The sequence below is a fragment of the Scomber scombrus genome, chromosome 7 (genome assembly GCF_963691925.1).
Source record: "Scomber scombrus chromosome 7, fScoSco1.1, whole genome shotgun sequence".
NCBI classification, from domain to species: domain Eukaryota; kingdom Metazoa; phylum Chordata; class Actinopteri; order Scombriformes; family Scombridae; genus Scomber; species Scomber scombrus.
The window spans coordinates 12060737-12085076 of NC_084976.1; the positions used below are offsets into that span (position 1 = coordinate 12060737).

At 38.5% G+C, this 24340-nt stretch overlaps 1 protein-coding gene across 1 annotated transcript; it reads left to right on the plus strand.

Annotated features, from left to right (window-relative positions):
* The first annotated feature begins 715 nt into the window (after nucleotides 1-715).
* On the plus strand, nucleotides 716-23693 carry LOC133983545 (lysophosphatidylcholine acyltransferase 1). Its single transcript, XM_062422658.1, has 14 exons — nucleotides 716-838; nucleotides 7844-7983; nucleotides 10179-10393; nucleotides 14787-14899; nucleotides 15032-15092; nucleotides 15546-15604; nucleotides 18817-18851; nucleotides 20604-20658; nucleotides 20786-20868; nucleotides 21355-21480; nucleotides 22044-22197; nucleotides 22435-22533; nucleotides 23073-23214; nucleotides 23461-23693. The coding sequence occupies exons 1-14, from the start codon at nucleotides 716-718 to the stop codon at nucleotides 23691-23693; spliced, it is 1638 nt and encodes a 545-aa protein (XP_062278642.1).
* The last annotated feature ends 647 nt before the right edge of the window (nucleotides 23694-24340 follow it).

Sequence of the window (24340 nt, forward strand, 5' to 3'; positions counted from 1 at the left end):
ACAAAATAAAGCAACAATTGTTCAATAATACAACCCAGACCTAACTTTTTGAAGCTAAGTGCAGCCAGGGTACTTTTCTATTGGGACAATGAGGGAGATTTTAATTCAAACATTTTCTTTTCTTTCTTTTTTTTTTACCATAATAGTGGCAACACAATAAATAAGCTTTCCAATCGTGTTTGGTTTACGTATGCCTATTTTGTAAATTATTTGTTCAAATTATCTCTATCTCCAATAGTAGAAAAGTAATGTATGCTGCAGTTCCTAATTGTACAGTATTTTGGGTACTTCTGAAGGCAGCATCACATCATCTTCAGAGAGATGCTCGGCACAGTTTGGAGTCGAATGATTGTCTTGCGCATGCGCGATGTCAAGGGAGAAGAATCGTGGTTACGTTAGCATACTGAGCTAGCGGGCTGGTTGGGGAAAAGGTGCGGAGGACGGAGTCCTGCGCACTGTCGGCAGAAAGATATCGGCTACTTCAAATATCCCCAGCTAATCCTTGAGCTAACCATTATCCCTCCATGCTGTCCGGGAAAGGAAGATAACGTTAATAACCCTGCACTGCCACCTCAATTAGCCACCGTGCAAGACAGATAAGGGGAAACTGCGTTGTGCGTGAATACTCTTCCATTGAGGCAGACTCAGTTTTCTGTTGTGAATATTAAGATTTCAGTTGCAGTACCGACTATCGTTAACGTTACTTGTTGCAAGAATGAGGTTGCCGAGTAACAGACATTGTGCGGCGGAGGGAGACGGGAAGAAGATGGACCAAGCTCCTCCGTTCAGAAACCCTTTTGTACACGTCTTGAAATTCACCCCTCTGGAAAAGGCAAAGGTAATGTTATGTTTACATGCAATTGGTTTATAGACGCGTTAACATGCTGGTTTAATAGTTTATTGAACGACACAGCGGAGAGGCTGTCACCATCATTTAACTTCTCTGATTTTTTCCTGTGTGCATACAGTCAGCTGAGCTAGTGTTAGCTAGCCAGCTAACATTAGCTGCATACATGTTGCTTTCTCTCTTCTGTCTTGTTGGTTTTGGATGCTTTGCTTTAATGCTGTGTCAGTCTTTTAGATAATGGTTGGATATTCAGCTGCAGCGCCGGTATGAATGTCATATATCACTGTCAAAAATGAAAACCAATCTCATTCAGTAATCCGCCAACAATCTACTAAAATGAAATGCATTTAAATGAGCATGGCCGCCTGCAGGATGGGCCTCAGATTGATGCTCTTTAAATGTTATCTTAACTGTTAAAAAACAAAGATCCAGTTTAGTATATTGTATTACGGTTTCATGTTTCTGTTGCATTCGCCACTTATTTCAAATACGGCGCCGTTTTTTATCTTCCATTGCATTTATCCTACTTTGTTTATTAACGCAGATTTGGTGCGTCCCACTGAACCAGCAGCCAACACGTGTGACTGTGGGGGGTGGATTATTGGGATGGAAAACTGACAGTCATGTTCACACACACACACACACACACACACACACACACACACACACACACACCCCCCCCCCCCCCATCTACCACTTGGAAATACTTTTCCTCAGCTCTTAGAGTTCACACATAGTTCTTTTTTGAAATAAACTAACCATTACATACATTTTTACAATTTTGAACCACAAAGATAACATGCAGTCCACCCATCCGTCAATGCAGTTGATAATCAGATTTAGAGCTTTCAGTCTTTATTGAACATAGTGTTAACTTGTTGACTACTTCAACTTTATAGTCACTGGTTTAATATTTGTTTAACTTAATTACTCAAAAGTTATGTTGTATTATTTGGATGCAGCCTTCACAGAGATGACAAGGTCTTCTAGATATTCCAGATATCTTGATTGGTATTTCAGACATGGAAGTTGTTGTGCCTTTTGATCAAACATTGCAACATGTCACATAGTGAACAGATGAAGGAAACCTCAACTCATTATTGTGAACTGGTAAGCATTGAAATACCGTGTTCTTTTAAACTAGGCTGCTGCCTTTAAATTTGGAGGCACATGTGGGCCTTTTGCAGTTCACCTCATATCATCTCTCAGAATAGCTCAAATAGTTAGAGGTGTGTGTGTGTGTGTGTTTTTTTACTCTGAGCCATGAATTAGCATTCATCAGTAGCTTGAGTGAATAGCTTATGGGTGTTTTATTGGGTGGAAAATAATAGTTTTTTGTTTTTTTTTAATAAATCTTGGAAAAACCACTTTACCCTCTCTTTGTGGAACTCCCACAAATACAATTGGCCACACCTTTCAAAAAAGTTGCAGTTAGAATTTCCAATAAGGCATATCATGACAAAGATTGTGGACTACTATACAGTATATTACTAGATGGTGCATAATTGGGACAGCTTAGGTGTTTCTATAACACATTTCAATCTAATGGGAGAGCCTCAGTGTTATGAATAGGGCTGCTCTGTCTTAGCAGGTATAGGAGAGTATCTTGTTACAAGGAAGAATAGTGACCTAGGGAGGTTCTCTCACATTACTCTCCTCCAGGCTGTTTTGGCCAAGACTGGTAAATCACAACCAGAAGAATAGGTAGGCTGCCTAGTTTCTCTCATAAAACTACCATATATTTACACAAATAGTAGTAGCAGTCAATTTTATTAGTATATTTAATTTAATTTATATAGCCCAATATCACAAATTGCAGATGAGTGATATGGACAAAATCAAATTTCACAATATTTGTGATATAATATTTACCAAATACCTCAATATCAATATTGTGACAATATTATAAGGATGACTAGTGGTGTTTTCTCAAGATACTTATACAAATGAATGTGGATATGATGACAAAATGGACAAAGGTGAATAATAGAACAGTCTGACAAGTTCAGAGAATTACATCACAATACTGTAATGCAGCCTTTACAACCAGGAAAAGACAACACTTTTGCCATATCACAATATTATGATGTTCATAATCTAATTTTAAAAATAATTCAATAAATATCCCAGGCCTATCACAAAGTTTTATTCAAAAAACAGTTACGTTTGTAATAATGTTACACAGAATGCCCCTAATTCCCACACAGTGGCATTTAGGTGTTATGGTCTAGCAAAGAAAGAAAATGAGGCCTTCGAAACTGGTTTCTTGGAAACACTTGAAGCTAAATCACTTCATACAATTTTACAGTTTTGCCCTACAAAGATGACATGCAGTCCAGCCATCCGTCAGTGTAGCTGATAATCAGATTTAGAGCTTTCAGTCTTTATTGTATATGGTGTTAAATTGTAGACTACTTCAACCTTGCAGTCATTGGTTTCATATTTTTCAACTTAATTACTCGAAAGTATTACTTGTTTGATTATATGTGGTTAAAAAATGAATGGCATAATGTTACAAAGAACTCCCCTATTTCCCGCATTGTGGCATTCATGTGTTATGGTCTAGGAAAGAAAACAGGCCCTTGAAACTGGTTTCTTGTAAACAATAAAGGCTGAACCACAAATGGTTCATGAAAGGATGGAAATTAGTTTCCTAGTCATTCTGATGTAACTTGAATCAACTTTTTTTGCATGTTGCATTTATCTTGCTTTCACATCCACGGTAATGCAAGGAAGACTATGAACAGAAACATTGAAGTATTGAGCAAAAAGCAGTAGTGTCCAAAGATTTTATGAACAAACCAAATCACTTTTGGATTCAAAGAGAAGAGAATTTGGAAGTTCAGTATATGCCCCTCATCTATTGTAAAAGTCTGGTGCTTGTTGAGAGGGTGCAAGTGAATGGCAGAGATGACTCGGGATTGTTTCACCAAGTAATTATTGCAATTAAACTTAAGCATTTAGGGTTTGAATGGTTCGTCTCAGACTGAAAATGGGTCCAAATTGTATTTTGGTTAGTCAGTGTATCATTTTTATGTTATATTTATAAAAAAAAAACAGACAAATCGCACAGATTGCAGATTATAATAGGACCAGATGAGTTTTGTTGGATTAACGCAGGCCATGAGGGTATGCTTGGTTTTGGATGATAAAGCCGCTGCCTATAAGAATAGGCAAAAGGCTCAAGAGCTAATACGCTGTATCTGAATTAAAAACGATCCTGTTTGTAAGCCAAATTGGCATAGCTGCTCACAGTGCAAAAGTCTGTACAGTAGAGTACATCATTTAGAGGAACTGGAGACATCTCACTTTTTCGCTCACCTGGGAATTTTTGTAATTTTGGGGCATAAAGGACAACTGTCCAGAAAAGACGGCACTTGGGTAATAAAATAGAGATATCTGACTAATAGCTGTGGTTGTCAGTTGCCCCAAATCTTTGTTTGATCACTGAAACTGCGAGGCTTGCTCAGGTCCTTATTAGTAGGCTATACTGTAATTCAGTAGTCAGACCTTTTAATCAACATAAAGATACTCTTGCAATTTTGCAAACTGGTGGAATTCATTTAATTGATCTGCTGAGTTGCAATAGTCCTAATGTGAGAACATGTTGCATTGTTTTTGTTACTTATTTAGGTATATCAGCAAGCATTACAGTCTTAATCTAGTCTTAACATCTAAAGTTGATATGATGTCAGGGGGCAAGCTGCTAGTGTTAAAGTTAATTTAATTCCCAACTTAGCATTGACAAGCCTTCTTTACATTCCTGTGTGATTTATTGGAGAAACCCAACAAAGTCCTAAATATGTTTTGATCCTGCCAAAGCAGCAATAAGTCAATAGCTTATTCCCACACTATGTAGATTACTATTCCTTTTTAACCGTGGATTGGCATCAAAATAATCAACCGTATAAGGTTTTGCCTGTCAGCGAGACCTGAGGGTGTGCGTTACTATGGATAAAATCCTAAAAGGATTCTAACAAGGACTTTTCTTTCTCTTATTGTATTTGCGTCTAAAAGCTTTCTAGCTCTGTATTACTTTTTTTCATCTTCTTACTGCTATACTTACTCTCTTACTGTATACCCGAGACAGTTATTTCACACAAATGCAATTTTATTTTTCATCTGGGTGACTGCAGTGGTGTGATTTTGGGGTGGGCAATGTGACAAACACATCACAATGATTTTTTCAAGCAGGATCATGATACACGATTCTTTTTCACAATGTTTTTAAGACTATTATGCAAGTTGCTGAACAGTACACAAGATTAAAAAACTTCTCTATCACATATTGATAAAAAATTGATTTGGGTTTCGGGCTCAAAAACAACACAAAAACATGCAGCCATGAAAGTTTCAGAGAATTACATTAAGCTGCGTTGCGTCATGAAACTGAACCGATACAATTTGCACTGTAGCAGAGTACTAACAGTCTAACATGGAGACATTTTAATCATTCACAATCTAATATCATATCAAACACCGATATTTACTGACATTGATCTGTAACTATGATGAGTCCTTCTCAATAAATATCATTGGTGCAAAGAGACCACTAAATTATTTCTGATGCTTTAAGTGGCTCGAGCAGATAATTCAACAGTTTTGTGTTCTCATGCTAGTCTACTTATCCAATATGTCACAGCATGAGATCTTAAATACATGTAAGAACACAAGGTTACCAAAATGATGCAACCATAATAATCATAACCTTACTTGTATCTCTGCTGTGACTAACAATGAGTTGGAGAACCTAACCACTCTGTTGCAGCTTCTCATTGACCTTAACATACTCTCTACTACTAGGTCACACTTACAGTTTTTCTATCAGTTTGATATATCATAGGTCAGGTTTTTATTATTTAGCCCAACTTCCTATTTTAGTGTGGATTTGGTCAAGAAAAGTAAACGAAACCCAAATGACAGCATGAATTGTGATGATTCTTGTTTGTTTTTTTATTGGTAAAAGATGTTTATGTGTGTGCGTGTATTAGATCACACAATTAAAAAGGCCACATGAGGGGCTACCAGTTTCGTTAAGCACCCTGTGATAGTCCTCCTGGTTTTGATGATATAGTTAGAATGAAAGGATACACCTTTAGTCTGCTTGCAGGTTGCTGTGAAGCCGCAACTGAAAACAATGATTGTATTCACAAGGACAATTCTCATTACCTTTGGTTGCATGATAAAGGTTAAAAATGGTGATTGGTTTAGACCTTCATCAGAGTGGAGATCAGTAAAATTGAAACGATACAATGCAGTAATTTTTTATTATTATTTTGTGCAATAATAATAGTAGTCCCAATTCAATTTATACAACATACACAGAATTATAATAATGTAGGCCCACTGTACCTGTAATGTAGGTACACTTTTCCAAGTAAGGCTATATCAGACTAGATTCATATGTATGTTTTGTATTTCCTATTCACTTCTAAAAGACTGGCAAGCTTTGTTGCATTAATGTAAAGATGCCTTTTAGTACAGTGCCTAAATTCACTCTGAAATAATCTATCGGCCTTGCTAACACTGCCTCTACTTTAATTCTATGTGTCATTCATGCATTCTTATGCTTTGAGTCTGAATACATTTTTTAGAAAATGCACCATATAATGGTTCTCAGATATTCTCAGAAAGGCCCCTTTTTTATCAAAGCAAAAAGTACATTCTGCATGATTTGTCTTCTTGTGTTTAAAACTGTATACCACATATTTGTTAAGAGATAAGTAGACAATTTATATAATTAATTCATGTATCTAAAGAGATCTTGGGAAAGTAAACAGTGTGGAGGAAAAGAAAAAGGAAGTGAGGGTTGCGTATCTCTGCAGTGACAGTTGCAAAGTGACATTTCACACTCATTTTACCACTCTCTTCCTACCATGTTACGTTTTAAATAAAAGTGTAACTTTAACATTAACCACTTTCCAATTGTTAAATAGTTAGCAACATCTGCCTGTTGCATATTGTCAGTGTCAGGTACCATGTAAGCTATAATCTGATTGATCTCAATTGACTGTACTGTCAGACAAGAACTCTCTCCAGATAAGATAGTCCAGACAGGCTCCATGTTCCCCTGTAGTGGCTGCTATCAAGACAAATATTGACAGAAGATAAGCGCAGCTATCAGAGAGTCATAAAAAACTGTTCGCTAAACAGTCACCATTGGATCCAAACAATGAAGTGCCATGCTTTGTCTGAACCTTCAAGAGTAGAGAACATAGTTATATTTAATGTGTAAATCACCATGTTAGTGTATGTGGCTGTAGATAGTATTGAAGACACAAGTTTAAATGTACTTACACTGTGTGGGTGGGGTGTTAAGAGTTGGAGTGGTAAATACCCGTTGTGGAACTTGAATATAATTTACACCATGTAATGGCAACATGCCATCTCATCTCAGTTGTCTAATGCACATAACATATGCAGGCTCTTGGGTAGGATTGCCAGCATTTTGTGTTGCTGAGCCACTTTTAGACTACTGTGACCAGAGGTACTGTATAGGACAGGTGAATTAGAGAAAAGGCCACCAGTTAGTTAATCAGTATTCATAAGATAAAGTAATTGCTGTTGTCCGATGTGCTTTTCTTTATTGTACTTTGTTAGAGGTGTAATATAATCAATTTTGTTCTTGATACTACAACTAGAAACAGCACTACTACAACTGCCTTCACAAAAGCATTCACTGTGGAGGGCTATGTAGAAGTTGATGAGTTGGTGTCAGCAGCAGTGTAATGCATCATTTACTCACTGCACCTAATGAACAAAGCAGGACAGAAAACCATGAGGCTTCTCCTGTGACAACTAAAAACTGAGGTAGATGATAAATGCACTGTTTTACACATACATTATACACAAGGCATTGTATTTCTGGTGGCAGACATCGACAACTCATTGTGAAATACTGCATAGACAAAAGTCAAATTGAGGCTGTACCAAGATGACTGCATTGAGTTGGCTCTGTTTTGCTTTAATCCTTTTCCTTTTTCCTTTCTCTTACAGATAGCATTTATGACAGTCACACTATTTCCCATCCGTCTGCTCATAGCTGCATTCATGATGCTGCTGGCTTGGCCTTTTGCCTTCCTGGCCTCAGTAGGACGCTCCGAGACCACCGTGGAACCCCAGTGCCTCTGGAGGAGGTAGGTGCACTACCGTGTACATATGTGTGCCTCTGGGGTTTTACACCTAATTAAGAACATAGAAGTCAGTCACTATCCATCGTTCTTCCTGTCCTCTGTCCTCCTCCCTCTGCAGCTGTTGTGCTTCACTGCCTGCAGGTACTGCTGGTAGGGGGAGGAGGGGCTGGTTTGGAGGGAGGGCTGCTGTCTCAGTCAGTAGCCAAAGGTTTACAAGAAATTGCCAGATTTTTATATATGTTACAAACTTACAAGCTAAACAGTTGGGCTTCATACCATTAGCTTGTGTTGTAGCTACACACAGAGAGCTTTCATTGTAGCTGTAGTTTGTTACCAACACTTTGCTATCAGCCTAACCAGCACACTGTGGTTGTATAAAACATACCTGTGTTAGCGCGTGTGTGTATATATGTGTGTATGTGTAAACATGCAGGCAGAAAGTAAGGTGTGTGCGTGTGCCTGCGTGTGCCAGTTAAACACCGACACAGGGAGCATAGGCAATGACAGAGAGGAGAGGCTGCAGCACAACCATAAGTTGCACCACAAAATATTAAATCAGCAATAAAAGAACCAACGTTAAAAAATGTCCCGGTAAAATTTTGGAATTCCAATTCAGAAGTAAGTTTCGGGGAGCTTCCCTAGAGGTGACAGTTTAGCTTTTGACACGATGAACTAGGACTGGCTAGCAGGGCAGCAAGGCAGGAGTGAAGGAGAACACTGTGTCAGTGGGGTTAAACTGATGGCAGACTCTACACACAAAGTTGAGTTTTACAGTGCTTTGTCTTTAGATGTCCTGAGCTGTATTGGAGCTCATCCAGGCATATTTTTATGGATATTTATCAGCTAATAACTGATTGAATGCCAATTTTTTTCTTACTGTATTCTACTGTGTTTAGTTTACAGCTGCTTTCCTTCACTACAGTCAGACTCTACAGTGCACACAAGTGAAATTTAGTGTTTAAAAATGTGGGAATGTTTTTATCTTCTGACACCCGGATTGGCAAAATACACAGATTGAATAGAACTCTGATGCTAACACATCTGTTATCAAATCTTCTGCTCTATTTTCTTATTCACAAAGAGTGGTAGTGTACAAAACATTCACTTAGCAGCTTCTCATTTTTAACCATTACTAATGGTTGATTAAAATGACAAGTCATATCTACTGTCATTAATTTACATTATTTCTGTAAGTAACTTGATGACGGACTAAAATGACACCTGGATTTTGTTTGGTTTGTGTGCTCTCTGCAAGCCCTGTGCCTGTGCTCAGCCAGACATTGTTTGTACTTCCAACAACATTAACAGAGTGAGAAGTCATACTCAGTAAAATGAGATCTAGCTTATTCCATCTCATAAGTGTATGGAGACACATTCTCCCAGTTAAAATAATCTCCATGTAATGATAATGTGTGCCAATTTTAGTTGGCTTACTCTGTTATAACAATGTGTCAGATTCTTCATCATTGCATGTTTTCTGCTGCTATGTATATACTTATTTTTACTATTTATACTGAACATCTTTGGCACAGAAATTTCTTTCAGAATGAATCGGGTAATATCTCATCTCATTTTCAAGTCATAACTTGAATTTGCCTTGGGTTGTTGTCAAGTAACAAAATTAGCACCAGCCACCAGCCAAATGCTGGTGAAATATGCAAGGGACTGGTAGATTCGCCTCATTCATTCATTGGCCAAAAGAACAATAGCAACATTTGAACATTCACCAGCTATTTGGCCAGTGGACAAAAAAAGGTAATTTTGAACTTTGTTGTGTCATTTAAGACTCATATTGAGATAGGGATTGGGTCCCTAAGGAGCTTGATCAGGACATCCCTACTTATTTCTTATTGTCATGGTGTTGTTTTTACCCATGTTGCCCTATTTATCGTCTACCATAACTCTTACACTGTATAGTCGATAATGATGTTGGATGAAACAACCCTGAACTCACCCAGCCGTAATATCCTCTTCCAATCCTGTTGGTGTCAGTGGACATATGCATCTATGCATTTACCATATTATACTTTTACAATACTTGTATCCATAGTGTTATGCTGTTTTAATGCCTAAAGGCTAAGAAAGGGTTACATTGAATGTTTGATGCTGAAGTATAATATTCCATGCGGTTTGTGTATTTGTCTCTATTTTCAATTGAAATCAAAGGGAGCCTCACACATGAATCATCTCATTTTCAGATTGGTGGACATAATTCTGAAGGTCATCATGCGGGTCATGTGGTTTGCGGGAGGTTTCCATTGGATGACAGTGAAAGGGCAAAGGGCATTGCCTGCAGAGGCACCCATCCTCACCCTGGCACCCCACTCTTCTTACTTTGATGCCATCCCAGTCACCATGACAATGGCTTCTATTGTCATGAAGGCCGAGAGCAAGGACATACCTCTCTGGGGCAGTAAGTAACAGACACACACATGGGCATCGTGCTGCTATTGTTAGCTTTATGACAATTAACTACTTTTTGAGTGTAATTGGTAAAACAAAAAATTAAAAAAGTTAAACTGTTATGACTGTTATAGGTAGAGTTGTTACCCCAACTTGTTCAGCCACATGTGTACATACAGTTTGCCTTGTTTTAGCTTCTGCTGCAAGCGAAACTACTTTGTAAAAGGTAGTTTCTATGATTTTGCTGTTGCTGTTTGCAACATACCAGGATATGTGTAGACACAAAAAGTTCACATACCTTGCTGTGGAAGTGCAGAAATTGTGATCAAAATATGCCATTGATTTTTCAACTTTGTTTCTTTCATTAGATCATCCATGATAATGATGCAAAATTCAAATGTTCTGTTATGGATTTAATGATCAGACTCAGACAGGGGCAGGGAATAACTTGATAGTAAGTTACAACATCTTTAAAATACCTAATGCTAGGGAGAAAAGAAGCTAAAGATTAATGATAAACTTATCAGACATAATATCCATGAACCCTTGATTCATTTCACATTATTGACAGATTTGTCATCCTAAAATTTTAACTTGGACTAAAATTTTTGACTCATCAATTTAATAAGGTTTGAGGAAATTACATCTTATTCACATAACCGCTGGACATTAAAATTAAGTGTTATTTTAGCCACCTCCTGCCCTGCCTACTAAGTAATCAGCCACTTTACTAGCCTGAGTATTGCTTGCAAAGTTTCTGTTGCATTTTATTTTCCTTTTACTGCACATTGGGAACATATTTGGACACATTTGCTCATTGTTAAATTATTTTCATCAACATACAGTCACCTAATATGAAGGAATCTGAGGGAAATAAACAGTAAATACTTAGAAGGAATTTGACTCCTGTGTAGTGGTTCTACTTACACAGAATGACAACACAAGAGGCTTCAGAAATTTCCACAAGGAATGACTAAAAACAAATGAAACCATTTCTGTGAACTGTTAACAGGATACAAACAGTGCAAATACGCGAATAGTGCAAGGAGTGATGACATTAGTGAACTGTAAATTTAAAAAAAAGTGTACTTTATATACATATAGTAGGTGGTTATGTACAGTATACAGCATGCTCAGATATACAGTAGTGAGTGAAATGTATTGCACATTTTGTATTTTGGACTAAAAGTTTTAGGTACGGTGGGTATTACAGTGTTTCAGGGTTATAGCACAGTGCCTGAGTTAACTGTTCATCAGAATGAGGGAGTGAGCAAGGGAGGAACGTCTGACAATGTCAACTTTCTTTTGTATGTCTGTGTCTGCTTCCTCTACACTTGGCTGTTCTAAATATGCTAATGAAGATCAACCATTAATGTACCTTTGTAACTTTAGACTGACTAGTCTTGTTAGCCTTGTAGTAGGAACCAGGCACCAATGTGTGGCCAAGTGAAATCCAGAATAAGCATTAAGACCTGATCAGCCACAGTGACGTGTGTAGTATCTCTCAGGGTACTAGCTCAAGAACTAATCCCTTCCTGTCGGCAGACAGCTCACAGTTTGAATCAGTTTTTTTCTTCTCATGGCCTCACTCTCTCCTTTCTTTATCTTATGTTTCTCTCACTTGTGTCTCTCCTTTTCTTTTAGATTTTTCTGTCTCAGGGCCAGCAGAAACATTGCTTTTGCTATTTTTTCTATTTTTGTTAAGAATGAGATTCTGTGAACACCCCTACAGATCTAATCTTGATTATCTACACCCAGTCTTTGTCTAGTCACAGTTCCTCATTTCATTTCCTTGTACATTTTTCTTTTTCTTGTAGGTCAGCTCTGTTTAGCAGGTCTCAAATGTTAAAGACACCCTTTGACTTGATCCAGATTCTACATTATGCAAATCATATGCAACAAAATGTATTATTTTATTCAGTCCAATCCTCAAGAAGGGAAGTGGAATTGATAGTGATGTTACATCATTGAGAAAACGTTGTGTAGACTGTTGCACTGTTCTTGAGAAAAATTGAAGTTTTACAGTGGTGAGTGGACAGTTGTGTGTTGCTAATGCTTATTGTCATTATCAATTATTCTTCCAATTATTTTCTCAATTAATCATTTTGTCTGTAAAAATGACAGATACAAAAAAAACGTATCACAACTTCTCAAAGCCTCAGGTGTCATCTTTATATAGCTTAGTCTGTGTGACCAGCAGTAAAGTACCCACATATAATCAGTTTACTTTTCTTTTTAAATCTCCATTCAAGTTGGAGAAGGGCAAACCGGAAGTTAGTTGGCTTGGCCAGCGGAAGACTCGAGTACGGCTTACTGGTAATGCAGTAACTAAATTTAACAGAGCAAGTGGAACAGATCAATGAACAAGGAGAAGCAAATGTATGTAACAGAGGGAATTAGAAATAAAGACTTCTCCCTAATATAAGCCTGCTTCCAATAAAAGTCTGTTGAGGTAAATAAATATATGGAAAGAAATGTATGGATATGGATTTATGTGTTGATACTAGGGCATGATAAATCGATTATTGATCGTTAAGAATTTTGTCGATCACATGACATTTTTATGAATTAAACACTTGTATAAAATACAGATTGTGTTGCATAGTTTGAGTCTTGAAGCAATGCATTGAATTTTACTATGTGGCAGTAATGAGACGTCTTACCAACGGGGGGCGATATTTGACAGAAAAGACGGCTCAGCTACCTATGAGCTGCCGTAGATATCAAGCGTAAACATGAAGAGGTCAAGGTGATGTTTGGCCTGGGACCTTTTCAAACAAAAAAATTACAGAGTTCATTGTAAACCCTGCACCGTGGCCAGGTTTCCCAGGCTAGCACAAAAATACCTCTGCATCCCGGATACTTCAGTCCCCTCAGAGCGGCTGTTTTCAGCTGCTGGACTGACTGTCACCAGGCTGTGCTCACTGTCCCCTGAGCATGCTAATATTCTTCAACAAGAATCAGTAGACTGGAATTACTTTACTTTGTTAGCAGTGGACAGTCAACACTGTAGCCTTTAGGTGAGTCACTCTTGTTTTTGTTTTATGAGGCTCTAGTTAAATGAGCATAATTGTGAAGTAATACTGTATCTCTGTCTCTCTCTTTCTTTCTCTCTCGGCTGGGTGCATTTTGGAGTCATTAAACATTATATTTTGGCAGAAACAGTTACAAGTAATATGTCTTTTATTAAGTTGTTGTTAGATTTGAATTTTTGGAATTGTTTCTAAAAGAGGTTCAATTGTGTTTAATAGCGCTGTAGTGATTGATATGTGAAGAGGTTTGACTTGGATCCTCAGACTCAGCTGCTTTTATGAGTGCTGCATGTCTTTTTTTGTTTAAGTTAAACAGTTGAACTTTAACTGTCTTGTCAAAGAGGATTGTTGTTGGACTATAGGTTATTGGAGTAAAGATTTAATTGAGGAAGAACACAATGTATTTTGTATTTTCATGGCATTTTTAAGATTAAAAAAAATAATGATTAATCAATAATTGATCGTTAATTTTCCCGATGATCGAATTTCTTCAAATGCCCATCCCTAGTTGATACTTATGATACTTATATTACAAATTGCAGTTTTGAATTCTGACCAACTGATCATACTCAACCGAGCCAGATGTTCCATACACTGCACCTCTGCATTGTGTGTTTTGCTGTGTCACTTGGATTTTTTAAGTCACCCTGCCCTCCAAAAATAACCAATCAAAGAAGAAAGCCAGACCTGTCTTGCATTTGTATTTGCATGTGAGGCGCATGCGAGTGATGCACACAGGAACCCACGACCATGTTAAATATAGAATATATAGCATTGTATTAAGAATTTTTTTCAGGTGAACTGTTTCCCCCTCTTTTAGTCTTTATACAAAGAATATTGCTACATAACCAGCCTTTTTTATTCAGTGTTGCTCTACAATTATACGATTCACAGTTACACAGAGGAATGTTTCAGAGTAGCCACATTCTTCCACTCATCACCATGGTGCAGCTCTGTTGGAGTGATTTAGAGTTAAGTGCTTTGTTAAGGACATTATTTGAGTGGCGGTTGATATAGAGAGGAGTTTGCGCTCTCTCACCTGGTTGGCTTATCTCAGCCAGCACAGTGAAGTGTTTGTGGTACTTAATCTAACAGATTGTCTTACAGTAGTAATATTTTATTGCAGAAATATGTATTGTTTGGGCAAATACAGAGATGGCATGTGTCCAGCTTTATTGAATAGGTCTGACTGAGTTCTTGCAGATTATAGTTTTATACTGTACACCCAATCTAACTGGATGTTAATTTTCACCCTCCTACTCCAATAAAGCTTTAGTTTCTTAACTGTCAAAAGAAATAGGAAATTATAATTGCATCTGTATTCATTGGATTTCCTCCATTCTTTTTTTTTTCTTTTTCTTTGGCTTCCAGCTTTGATTAAGTACATCAGGCCAGTGTTCGTTTCACGATCAGACCAGGACTCCAGGAAGAAGACTGTGGAGGAGATCAAACGCAGAGCACACTCTGGAGGGGAATGGCCTCAGGTAAGTGGATGGACTGGGCATACATACTCTCTTTTGTTACATTTTTAGTAGCAATTCACAATTCTGTCAGAACATGATATTTTGGATATGGTCACTTTTGTCTGTAATATGTGAATCTCGTCTCTTGCTTAGATAATGATATTTCCTGAGGGAACATGCACCAATAGATCCTGCCTAATCACTTTTAAGCCAGGTAAAACTCTTTCATCATCATTGTTCTTCTTTTACAGCTTTCTTTTCTTTTTCTTTTTGAAATCATGGTGCCACCTGTTTACCCCTATCACAGCACTGATATTGCCATATTCAGTGTGGTGAGCATTTTAAATTGCCATTGCAATTAAATGGCAATTTAAATGAATATCCAACTTACCTATTCAATTTCAAAGATCTTTGATATATAAATGTCAAATAGTTGTAAGGTATGGCTGCGCAATAGGTTGTCTTTATGGTTGGTGGACTTTGGCAGAAGTGGCTTTATATAACTGCAGTTGTTACACTGGCTGACCACAATTTATCCTTGAGTTCTCTTTTTTGTATTTGCAATCACTCTTCTAATGTGTATCTCTTTTTTCAATCCCATTCATTGTTTATACATATGTATTATCAAATTGCAAGTACAATTTATCTTGTCTTTTTTGTTCTGTAGGGGCCTTCATTCCAGCTGTACCAGTGCAGCCAGTGGTGTTTCGTTATCCAAATAAACTGGTAAGATGTGTAATGAATATCAGAAATGCAGCTTTGTAGAAAAAATGCTCTCACATTTTTGTTCAATCCAATCAACAAATCAATATCTGTTTGGTATTAGAACGTTGCACAGACACGATGCCTGCCACCATGCAGTAGGTAAACTGTGTGCCTAATTACATATGCAATGTTCAAACACAGCTTTCCTTTGAGATTAATAGGTGTCCCACCTTTTGCCCGCCAGTCTGTGTCAGCCATCTTCTGGTTTCCTGTTTTAACTTCAATTCAGCTGTTAGTAGTCTCCGATCTGTTCCCCTTTGCCTTGCTCGCTGATGTTTGCTGAATTTAGCAGTAGTAAGACTAAGTAGTGTGTTTGTCTGTATGTACATAAACCTAGCATGCCCTGTTGTTAGGCATCTTCCCAAAGTCTCACTCAGTGTGTAGATGTTGTTGCATGGTGGGAAGAAATATATTATAGTTATGTATCCATGAAGGAGAAAATATTCTGAGCGAAGCAAAATCATTTTTCACACATACAACTCTGTGAAAACCACTTCAGCCAACATTTGGTTTTGTGGTCAGATTGTGTATTTTGTTAAGCTCAAATTGTGCTCAAAATGTATTTCCCATTACATTTAAATAAATTGCAGATGAAAATGATTACATTTAGGTATATTGAGAAAGCTTGCTTTGTGCTAGCTAAAAGGTCTCAATCTGGATGTTCAGGTGAAGCTGATTTTGTCAACTAAACACATCTGTGCCTCACATTCAGGCTAAATGGGTTGATTTAATTGAAGTGGTCACAGTCTGGTTATGAGAGGAATTCAAAGAAGTGTAAAGGACAGCTTTCCAACTTGCCTGTTGAAAAGTCCAATATATAGTCAACATCATCATATTAACCATTCTCACACACACACACGCACACCATAATTAATCATCAACACTACACTGCAGACAAAAGTAATAAAAAATTAAAACTGCAAGCAGTGTCGAAGGGCCCTCGCACCCCACCGGTTTCCCCCCAACTGTAACGCCGTACGTGCACGTCGGTGCGTGCGGCAGTCGCAGGGCTGTCAAAACTGGCATGTAGATGTCTTTGCTCCTGTGCCTTTAAGTGAACATTGTGTGATGGGGTTAATGTCTCCACTAGATGGCAAACTAAGACCACAAATGAGTCTGGGTGACTTCTCAGCACAAAGGAATGTGGGTGAAGGGCCAAATAATCATCAAGATTGAGCATTTATGGCTGGATGGCCAACTTCCTGTTGGACTTAGGCTATGGGTCCAAGAGGCTTTTTTGTGCGTCTGGACATGATACATGTGTTTCATAAATTTGGTTTGTCTACGTCAATCTGAGTCGAGGGGCTTGATTTTTTAAATTTTCTAGGGAGCGATATTAATCCATTTTTGCATCGGCCATTTCCGCGATCCTTAGAATATCAAATTCTTCGCCGGATCGGACATGATTGCAAGTTTTGGTGAGTTTTGGGGCATGTTTAGGCTTTCAAAAAGGCGTAAAACTATAATAATAATAAAAATCATCCAGATTGAACATTTTAGACTGGATGGCCGACTTCCTGTTAGACTTAGGGTATGGGTCCAAGAGGCTTTTTTGTGCGTCTGGACATAATACATAGGCCTTGTCGATTTTATTTCTCTATGTCAATGTGGAAGGCGGGGCTTAAACTTTGAAATCTTCCAGGGGGCGCTGTGGAGTCATCTTCTCACTTAAAAATCCCAAGCTTTGTCAGTAGTCAATATGTGTGACTGTTGACGTATGTGTACAATTTGGTGAGTGTAGGAGTTTGTGAAAATGTACAAAATGGATAAAGGCATTAGGGGGCGCTATTGAGCTGTTGTGCCACGCCCAGGGGCAGTTATGGTCTCAAATTAAAGTGCGCCTGAGTGTGAGCCTATGTGTGCAATTTGGTGATTCTGAGAAGACTGGAAAGTCCTCTAAACGCAGTGGGAAAAATGGAAAATTGACGCCGGAAATGCACAATAACCAACTTCCTGTTAGAGCGTGGGGCTTCAACTTTTAATGTTCTAGGGGGCGCTGTAGAGTCATCTTGGCACTGAAAAGGTTGCGGTTATACCAAAAAATCATATTCGTGAGTCTTGATGAGTGTGTCCAATTTGGTGAGTTTTAGAGTTTGTCAGTGCATCCTAAGTGGGAAAAGGCATTAGGGGGCGCTACTGAGCTGTTGGGGCAAAATGTTGGGCAAATGTGGTATCAGATGAAAGAGCTCATGATTTGAAACCTACGTGGCAGGTTTCATGATTCTTTGAACATCATAAAGTCCTCAAAGCAGTGTTCGAAAAATGAAAATCGGTGCACGCCATGCCGCGTGGGCGACTTCCTGTTTGGTAAAAAAATTCCACAAAATTAATTTCCCCATGATCCGATGAGACCTATGACATATATAAATTTCATGGCGATCCGAGAGGATTTGTGGTCACATGACCCGACGTGTGGGGGCGCTAGCGAGTCCCCTTACCACGCTTGCGTCCAATCGCATTGAATTAAATAAATTTTCACCAGCTGCGACGTGTGTGCAGAATTTCATGAGTTTTCATGTATGTTCAGGCCGCCAAAAATGCGACATAAGAACGTGAAAATAGGGTATAATAATAAGAATCCTGGCAAAAGCAATAGGTCCCTCACTGACTGGTCAGTGCTCGGGCCCTAATAAAAAAGTCAGATAGGTGCTGATCCCAATCGGTCCTGGATCCTGTTTAAGCAGGGTCCAGTGCAGGATAAGCCTTGTTTGCAAAATTTAACAGTGGTGCCAGTTCTCAAACTTCTTAAACTATTGAACTCCCCAGGGTCACATGGCTTACACATTCTATCAGTATGAAAATAAAGTTTGCAAATTGTGCAACGTTCCCCTATTTTGTAGAAACCTTAAGAATTACTTTGTTTACACAAGTAGTTTTTGTTTGGAAAACATGAATACTTGGCCCTGTCAAAGCTGAACTAGGATTTTAATGTAAAGAAAAAACAAACTGTACATGTGAATACATTTTAAGATATGACAAAACTTTAACAAAACTTTTATAAAGGAAATTTGATTGACCAAACCACATGTAAACCAGTGTGTTTGAGTAATCAGAAAGCATTTTCCCTTTACTAGTAATGTGGTTTTCAGTGTGCAGGCAACCATAAATAATTTTGCAAGTAAAAGGCATACAGAAAAAAATATTTAATATTTATTTATTTTTGCTTTGGACAGGACACAATCACATGGACGTGGCAAGGGCCTGGAGCGTAAGTACTACTTTAAAAAAAAAACTTTTTTTTCAGTCATTTATTAATACACAGTACCAGTCAAAGGTTTGGACATAACTTCCCATTTACTTGAATGAGAAAGTGTTTGGATGGTAGTGTGTGGTGAGCTTCAGTTTCTGTTTCATGGTAAATATATAGAAGAAATGGAATTTACATTCACCATATTTTAAGATTCATAGTAAATAGAATATGCCCAAACCCTCTTTTTTGCGTTCTTCTTGACAGTTATCACCAAAGTGAGTTTATTGATGTTATAAATTATTCATCCATTCAACATCCAGTTCTACATCAGCAACCGCACTGAACAGGAAGATAATTATTTAGACCAAAACAATTCTGACTGAAATAGAAAATGAATATGAAAAATGACAAACAATGTTGGGTTGATGATGGTGTCTACCTCTGGTCTCAAGAAGTTACATTTATTTATTTGTTTTTAGTCAAAGCATGATATGTGATTCTTATATCACAATATCATGTATCATTGTACATGTTGTCATTAATTAAATTCTACAACACAAATGCAGGCAACTATTTAGGAAAACCGAGCATTGCGGTCTGAACCAGAATCTCCACAATGAGAGCTCAAATAGAGTGGAAGCAAATTAGTCATGGCTGGAGGAGAAAGACTGTCCCTGTTACCGGTCTCAGTAGCCTCCTTAGAATACTATGTCCTGTTATGATTCGGCTTCCATCATCATGGTGGATCTCTATATGCTGTTGGCTGTCTCCCAGCTCAGTTGAGCAGAACTATATGCAATTTGACTAATTTCTTTAACATAAACACAAACTCAGTAGGCACATAGTATAGAGTATAAACTGACATTAGAATGACATGTTTAGGTTTCATACCACACTTACAAATGTGTACATACTATTTACTCTAATGCTTTTAATTTAACTTCTATACATCTTGTCAAGTGTCCCATCTTAAAGCTGCAATCTGTAGTTATGGGAAAAAAGTGGACTTAACCAGAAAATTTGAACGAGTACAGCCTCCAGGCCCCTCCTTCTTCCTCTCTGCTGCGCTGCAGCCCTGTCTTCTAAGCCCCTCCCCACTGAGGAACCTGCCGTGCATGCTGTATGCAGGTGAAGGCTCGTCCCCACAGTAAGAGAGGAAGCCTGTTTGACAAGTGAGAGCACGTGCTGCACGGGGGAGGAGCGCTGCCGAGTGAGAGCATGCGCTGTGCAGGGGAGGGGGGGCTGCCAGAAGTGCGTGAACAGCATCATTGACACTCCTCCGGGCTCTGATTGGTTGGTTTTACCTCGGGAGTGGTGGATTCTTGCAAATCATTCTACGACCACTGGATGGACCCAGAGACAGTGGATTTTGTCACAGTTTATCTGTATCTTATTCTACTATCAGATCACAATGTCAATTTTAGCAAATATAACACAAAAATAGTTACAGACGGCAGCTTTAAGCCCATACTTACTTAAAGCCCATGCCCATATCCAGTTGTGCAAAGCTGTGAGAAGCAAAGAATACCTTAGAAGATGACACATTTGTCATTTAAGTAGCAAGTTAAAGACCCAATCACTGTGGGGTATTTTATGTGGATTAATGGCAAAAATATGAATGCATTGACCAACACATTGTGAAAATATAGGAATTTTAAAACCTGCCTCATAACCTCACAGTCAGATTATTAACCCTGTCAGGCATGGACCCTGATAAAGGCTCTTTGTTTGTTTATTTATTTATCTTGATGATGTTCTGTTATTATCCAGGTTTAAAATCTTGTGGCTGACACTCTGCCAGTTGCACAACGAGTTTGAGATAGAGGTAAGTGTAAATGTGTCCATATCTGAAGTCTGAAGGCTTAATTTCATGCAATAAAATACATATTTGTCGATAATCAATAGAAAAGACATATATTGTAAATCGTATGGGTTTTCTGCTCTCTCTGCAGTTCCTCCCTATCTACACACCCTCAGAGGAGGAGAAAAATAACCCTGCTCTGTTTTCTATCAATGTGAGACGTATCATGGCTAAGTAAGTTCAAATGTATTGTTTGTGTGGTTTTGGCAGTGAATCCTTTGAATGTACAAAAGTAAAAAGGTTACTGTTGACAGTTACAACCTAGTACCTAATTGATTGGTTTTGGCAGTTACAGCAATCAAAGGACACAAAACTCTGGGGTGGCTCATCTCCTAGCAATACCTTTTTCGTAATGCTGATATCTGAGTATATAATAATGTTGTGCTTCTATTCTACCCAACCTTACTATCCATATAAACTGTCTTACACTGTGCTGCATTTAGTACCTGTATAATCATACACCACATTCTGTGATTCACCACTTTAAGCCTGGGATGGGAAACTTAAGTCCTGCGGACAGACAAAAAAGTCATACGCATTTTTCTCAACATCAAAGTAGCCATATCGGCTGCGATATTGGCCTTATAAGCCTAAAGCGAATTCTTTTATCGATTTGCACACACTGATGTCACGTCATTGTTTCTTTTGTGCTATGATCAGAGCCCTGGGGGTACCCATCACAGACTATTCATTTGAAGACTGCCAGCTGGCCATGGCAGAAGGCCAGTTGAGACTGCCAGTCGACACCTGTCTGCTGGAGTTTGCCAAGCTCGTCAGGAGACTGAGGTGAGTCTGTCAAACCTTTCGATACATTGCACCTATCAATGAGATCTAAGTAAGGGACATGAGGGTGAGACAGCGGCAAAACACTCATCCAACACCACAGGGATCCAAATTCAGTTTTTGGCAGTACCATCAGTGTGGTTCGGTCTTCCACCAAACACAACTGATTGTGTGCATGGTTGGGAAGGCAGTCAGGGATCATGTTCTTGTTGTTGTGCCAGTAGCTTCTACTGGTTAGTCATGTGTCTGGAAAGGAAAGGCTGTGGAGGGGACAATGTGATCTTCACACATGCTACACGTTCCTGGTTAAACTTCTCCTGGCAAAAGAAGCGGCTAGAAAGGCCACATGTATCAGAGGAGTTAACATGGTAGACACCTCTCTTAGTTGTCCAACAGTGGAGTTGGCAATTATGAGGAATTGATCATGGGAGCAGTCTCTGCTCTACTGCCTGCATTGTATTAACTTAATTCTTCTTCATGTTATTTTTTGATGGTTGGTTTTCTAAACATACTTGCATACTATGGACAAGTTATTAACACACACTTTCTTTCCCTCACTGTCTCAGGCTGAAGCCCCAAAATACTGAGAGGGTTCTGCAGGACTATGGGAACAGATCCAGGAAGCTGGAGGGTCAGAAGCTGGGCTTGGATGACTTTGCTCAGTTCCTGGATGTGCCAGTTTCAGACATGCTACGAGACATGTTTGCTCTTTTTGATGAGGTAAAAACATTTTTTTCATTCATAACCATCTCTTCACATCTCGCTCCGATTAAATAACTTGTGTTTTTATGTACATTTCCAATGTACTACCCAAACAAATAATAAAGGTTTTATTGCTACAATGTGCTCTTGACCTAAACAGTGAGCACTTGCAGCTACTTAGGTGAAATAAATGTGTACTTCTCACATCCTCTGTCTTCATCTTTAGTAACACTATGTTTTCTCTCACTTTTCCAGCATGAAGATAACTGCATGGATATCAGAGAATATGTGATAGCCTTATCTGTTGTATGCAGACCTGCCAAAACTCTGGAAACGATGAAATTGGCCTTCAAGGTATGTTCTGTTTCAAGCTTCACCCTTATCTGAGCACCAGGCTGAATAGAGTTTTCTGTGCTTGGTTGGGATCAGCGTGACATTTGCCACATTAAAATGTCATACACAGGAGGTTCTCTTAGGTTTTGCACGGCAGCGGAATAAAGTTGTTCTCTTTCAATCATTACTGTACAACATAGTGACACATGTTTACACGTAGTGTTTTTATTTTTCCTAGTATTAATGCTCAGAGCTACATTTCATTACATCAGTTTAAATATGCTTTTCGAGGCTATCATCACAAGAAAACCAAATAGTTTGAGTTTGACTCACTTCCATGTTTTCACTTGAATTGATTTACCTCATTCTTAAGAGTTGAGCAAGCTCTGTGACCTTGGCTTTCATGAAATCCATTGAGCACAGATTTAGTATTTATAATAGCATGTATTATTTCATAAAAACTGACCTTACGGGCACCTAATCTGCCAACCCTGTCAGAGACTTATGGTCAAAGGCAAAGTCAGAGGTGACATCTGCATTTCTTGACATTTTACCTCCAGATGTTTGAGGCAGAGGAGGATGGTGCCATCACAGAGACGGAGTTGGCTGTTATTCTGAAGACAGCTTTAGGAGTGACTCACCTCAGTGTGTCACACCTGTTTACCGCCATTGACGCTGAAGACACAGGGAAGATCACATTTGGTAAGAATCCTAACAAATTCAAGTTCAAAATTAGGATTCTATTAGCAATATTTGGGTCAAAGTAGTATACACTATATTTAGGTACTAATTCAAATAAGTGAGGGCTAGAAAAATGTTTGACCTCCATTGTGAAAACAGTTAATGGTGTTGTCTGGCATTTTTGACACAGTTTGTCTCTGGACATTTTTAAAGCATCTCTTGCAATATTGTCTTTGTCTTTGTCGCCCTCATGTGGTGTATTTACAGAGAAGTTCAGAAGCTTTGGGGAGCTGCACCCAGACTTTTCTGAGGAGTACCTGTACACAGAAAACGTAGGCCTCCACAGTGGTCCCTGCCACTATCACCAAACAAAGCCCAGCCTGTCTTCCCTGAACCTGCAAGGCACTGCCACCACCAAAACAGCTAATGGTATCTGCCCTGACTTCACCCCCAATGACCATGATGGCACAATAGATGGACTCCTCAAGAAACACAACTGAATGGGTTAAAAAGGAAACCAAACACCTCTCCTGGTGAGAGGGTGTTATGTGAGAGGTGGTGGGTAGCTAGTTACATTTTTGAACAGTAAGGGACTACATTTCAGTAACCACAATTACAAAAATGAAGACGTTCACCTTAGCTTTTTTTATTCGTATTGTGTCCATGAAATTTTCTGAGGTAATTTTCAGCCTGATAACAGTTTATTTTGTTATAAATTCCTTTTTTTTTTAATTTTTTCATAGCGAGGACCGTCAAAATGCCAAACAATGGCTGTTTCAGATACAATTCTTAAATACTTGAAGGGCAAGCACTTATTAAAATTCCTGGGGCAAAAGTCTTTTTTTTTTCTTTTTTCTTTTTTTTTTCTTTTTTTTTTCAACATTGTACTGACTGTGCATGTTTTTAACAAGAGGGAAGCAAGAAAAACAAGCCCCGAGAGTGAAATGAACTAATTTTTAGTGAAATCAGTGTTCAATTCTCTTTTGTTTGTAACTTTTACCTGTTTCTTCTCTTAAATGGTAGCTGCCTTTTGCAGAATGAATGGGCTCATGGTATTTTTAGCAGTATTGAAGAATATTTATTTAAAGAGGGAAGGCCTGAGGGTACCAGTGACAACTGTTTGACCACTTGGAGCATTTTGCTGCAG

Bases quoted from the DNA above. Each gene is read 5' to 3' on its own strand.
- LOC133983545 (XM_062422658.1), top strand. From the start codon at position 716: ATGAGGTTGCCGAGTAACAGACATTGTGCGGCGGAGGGAGACGGGAAG. The intron at 15,093-15,545 runs GTAAAACTCTTT...TTTGTTCTGTAG, and splicing joins CCTAATCACTTTTAAGCCAG to GGGCCTTCATTCCAGCTGTA. The intron at 18,852-20,603 runs GTAAGTACTACT...GTTATTATCCAG, and splicing joins ACGTGGCAAGGGCCTGGAGC to GTTTAAAATCTTGTGGCTGA.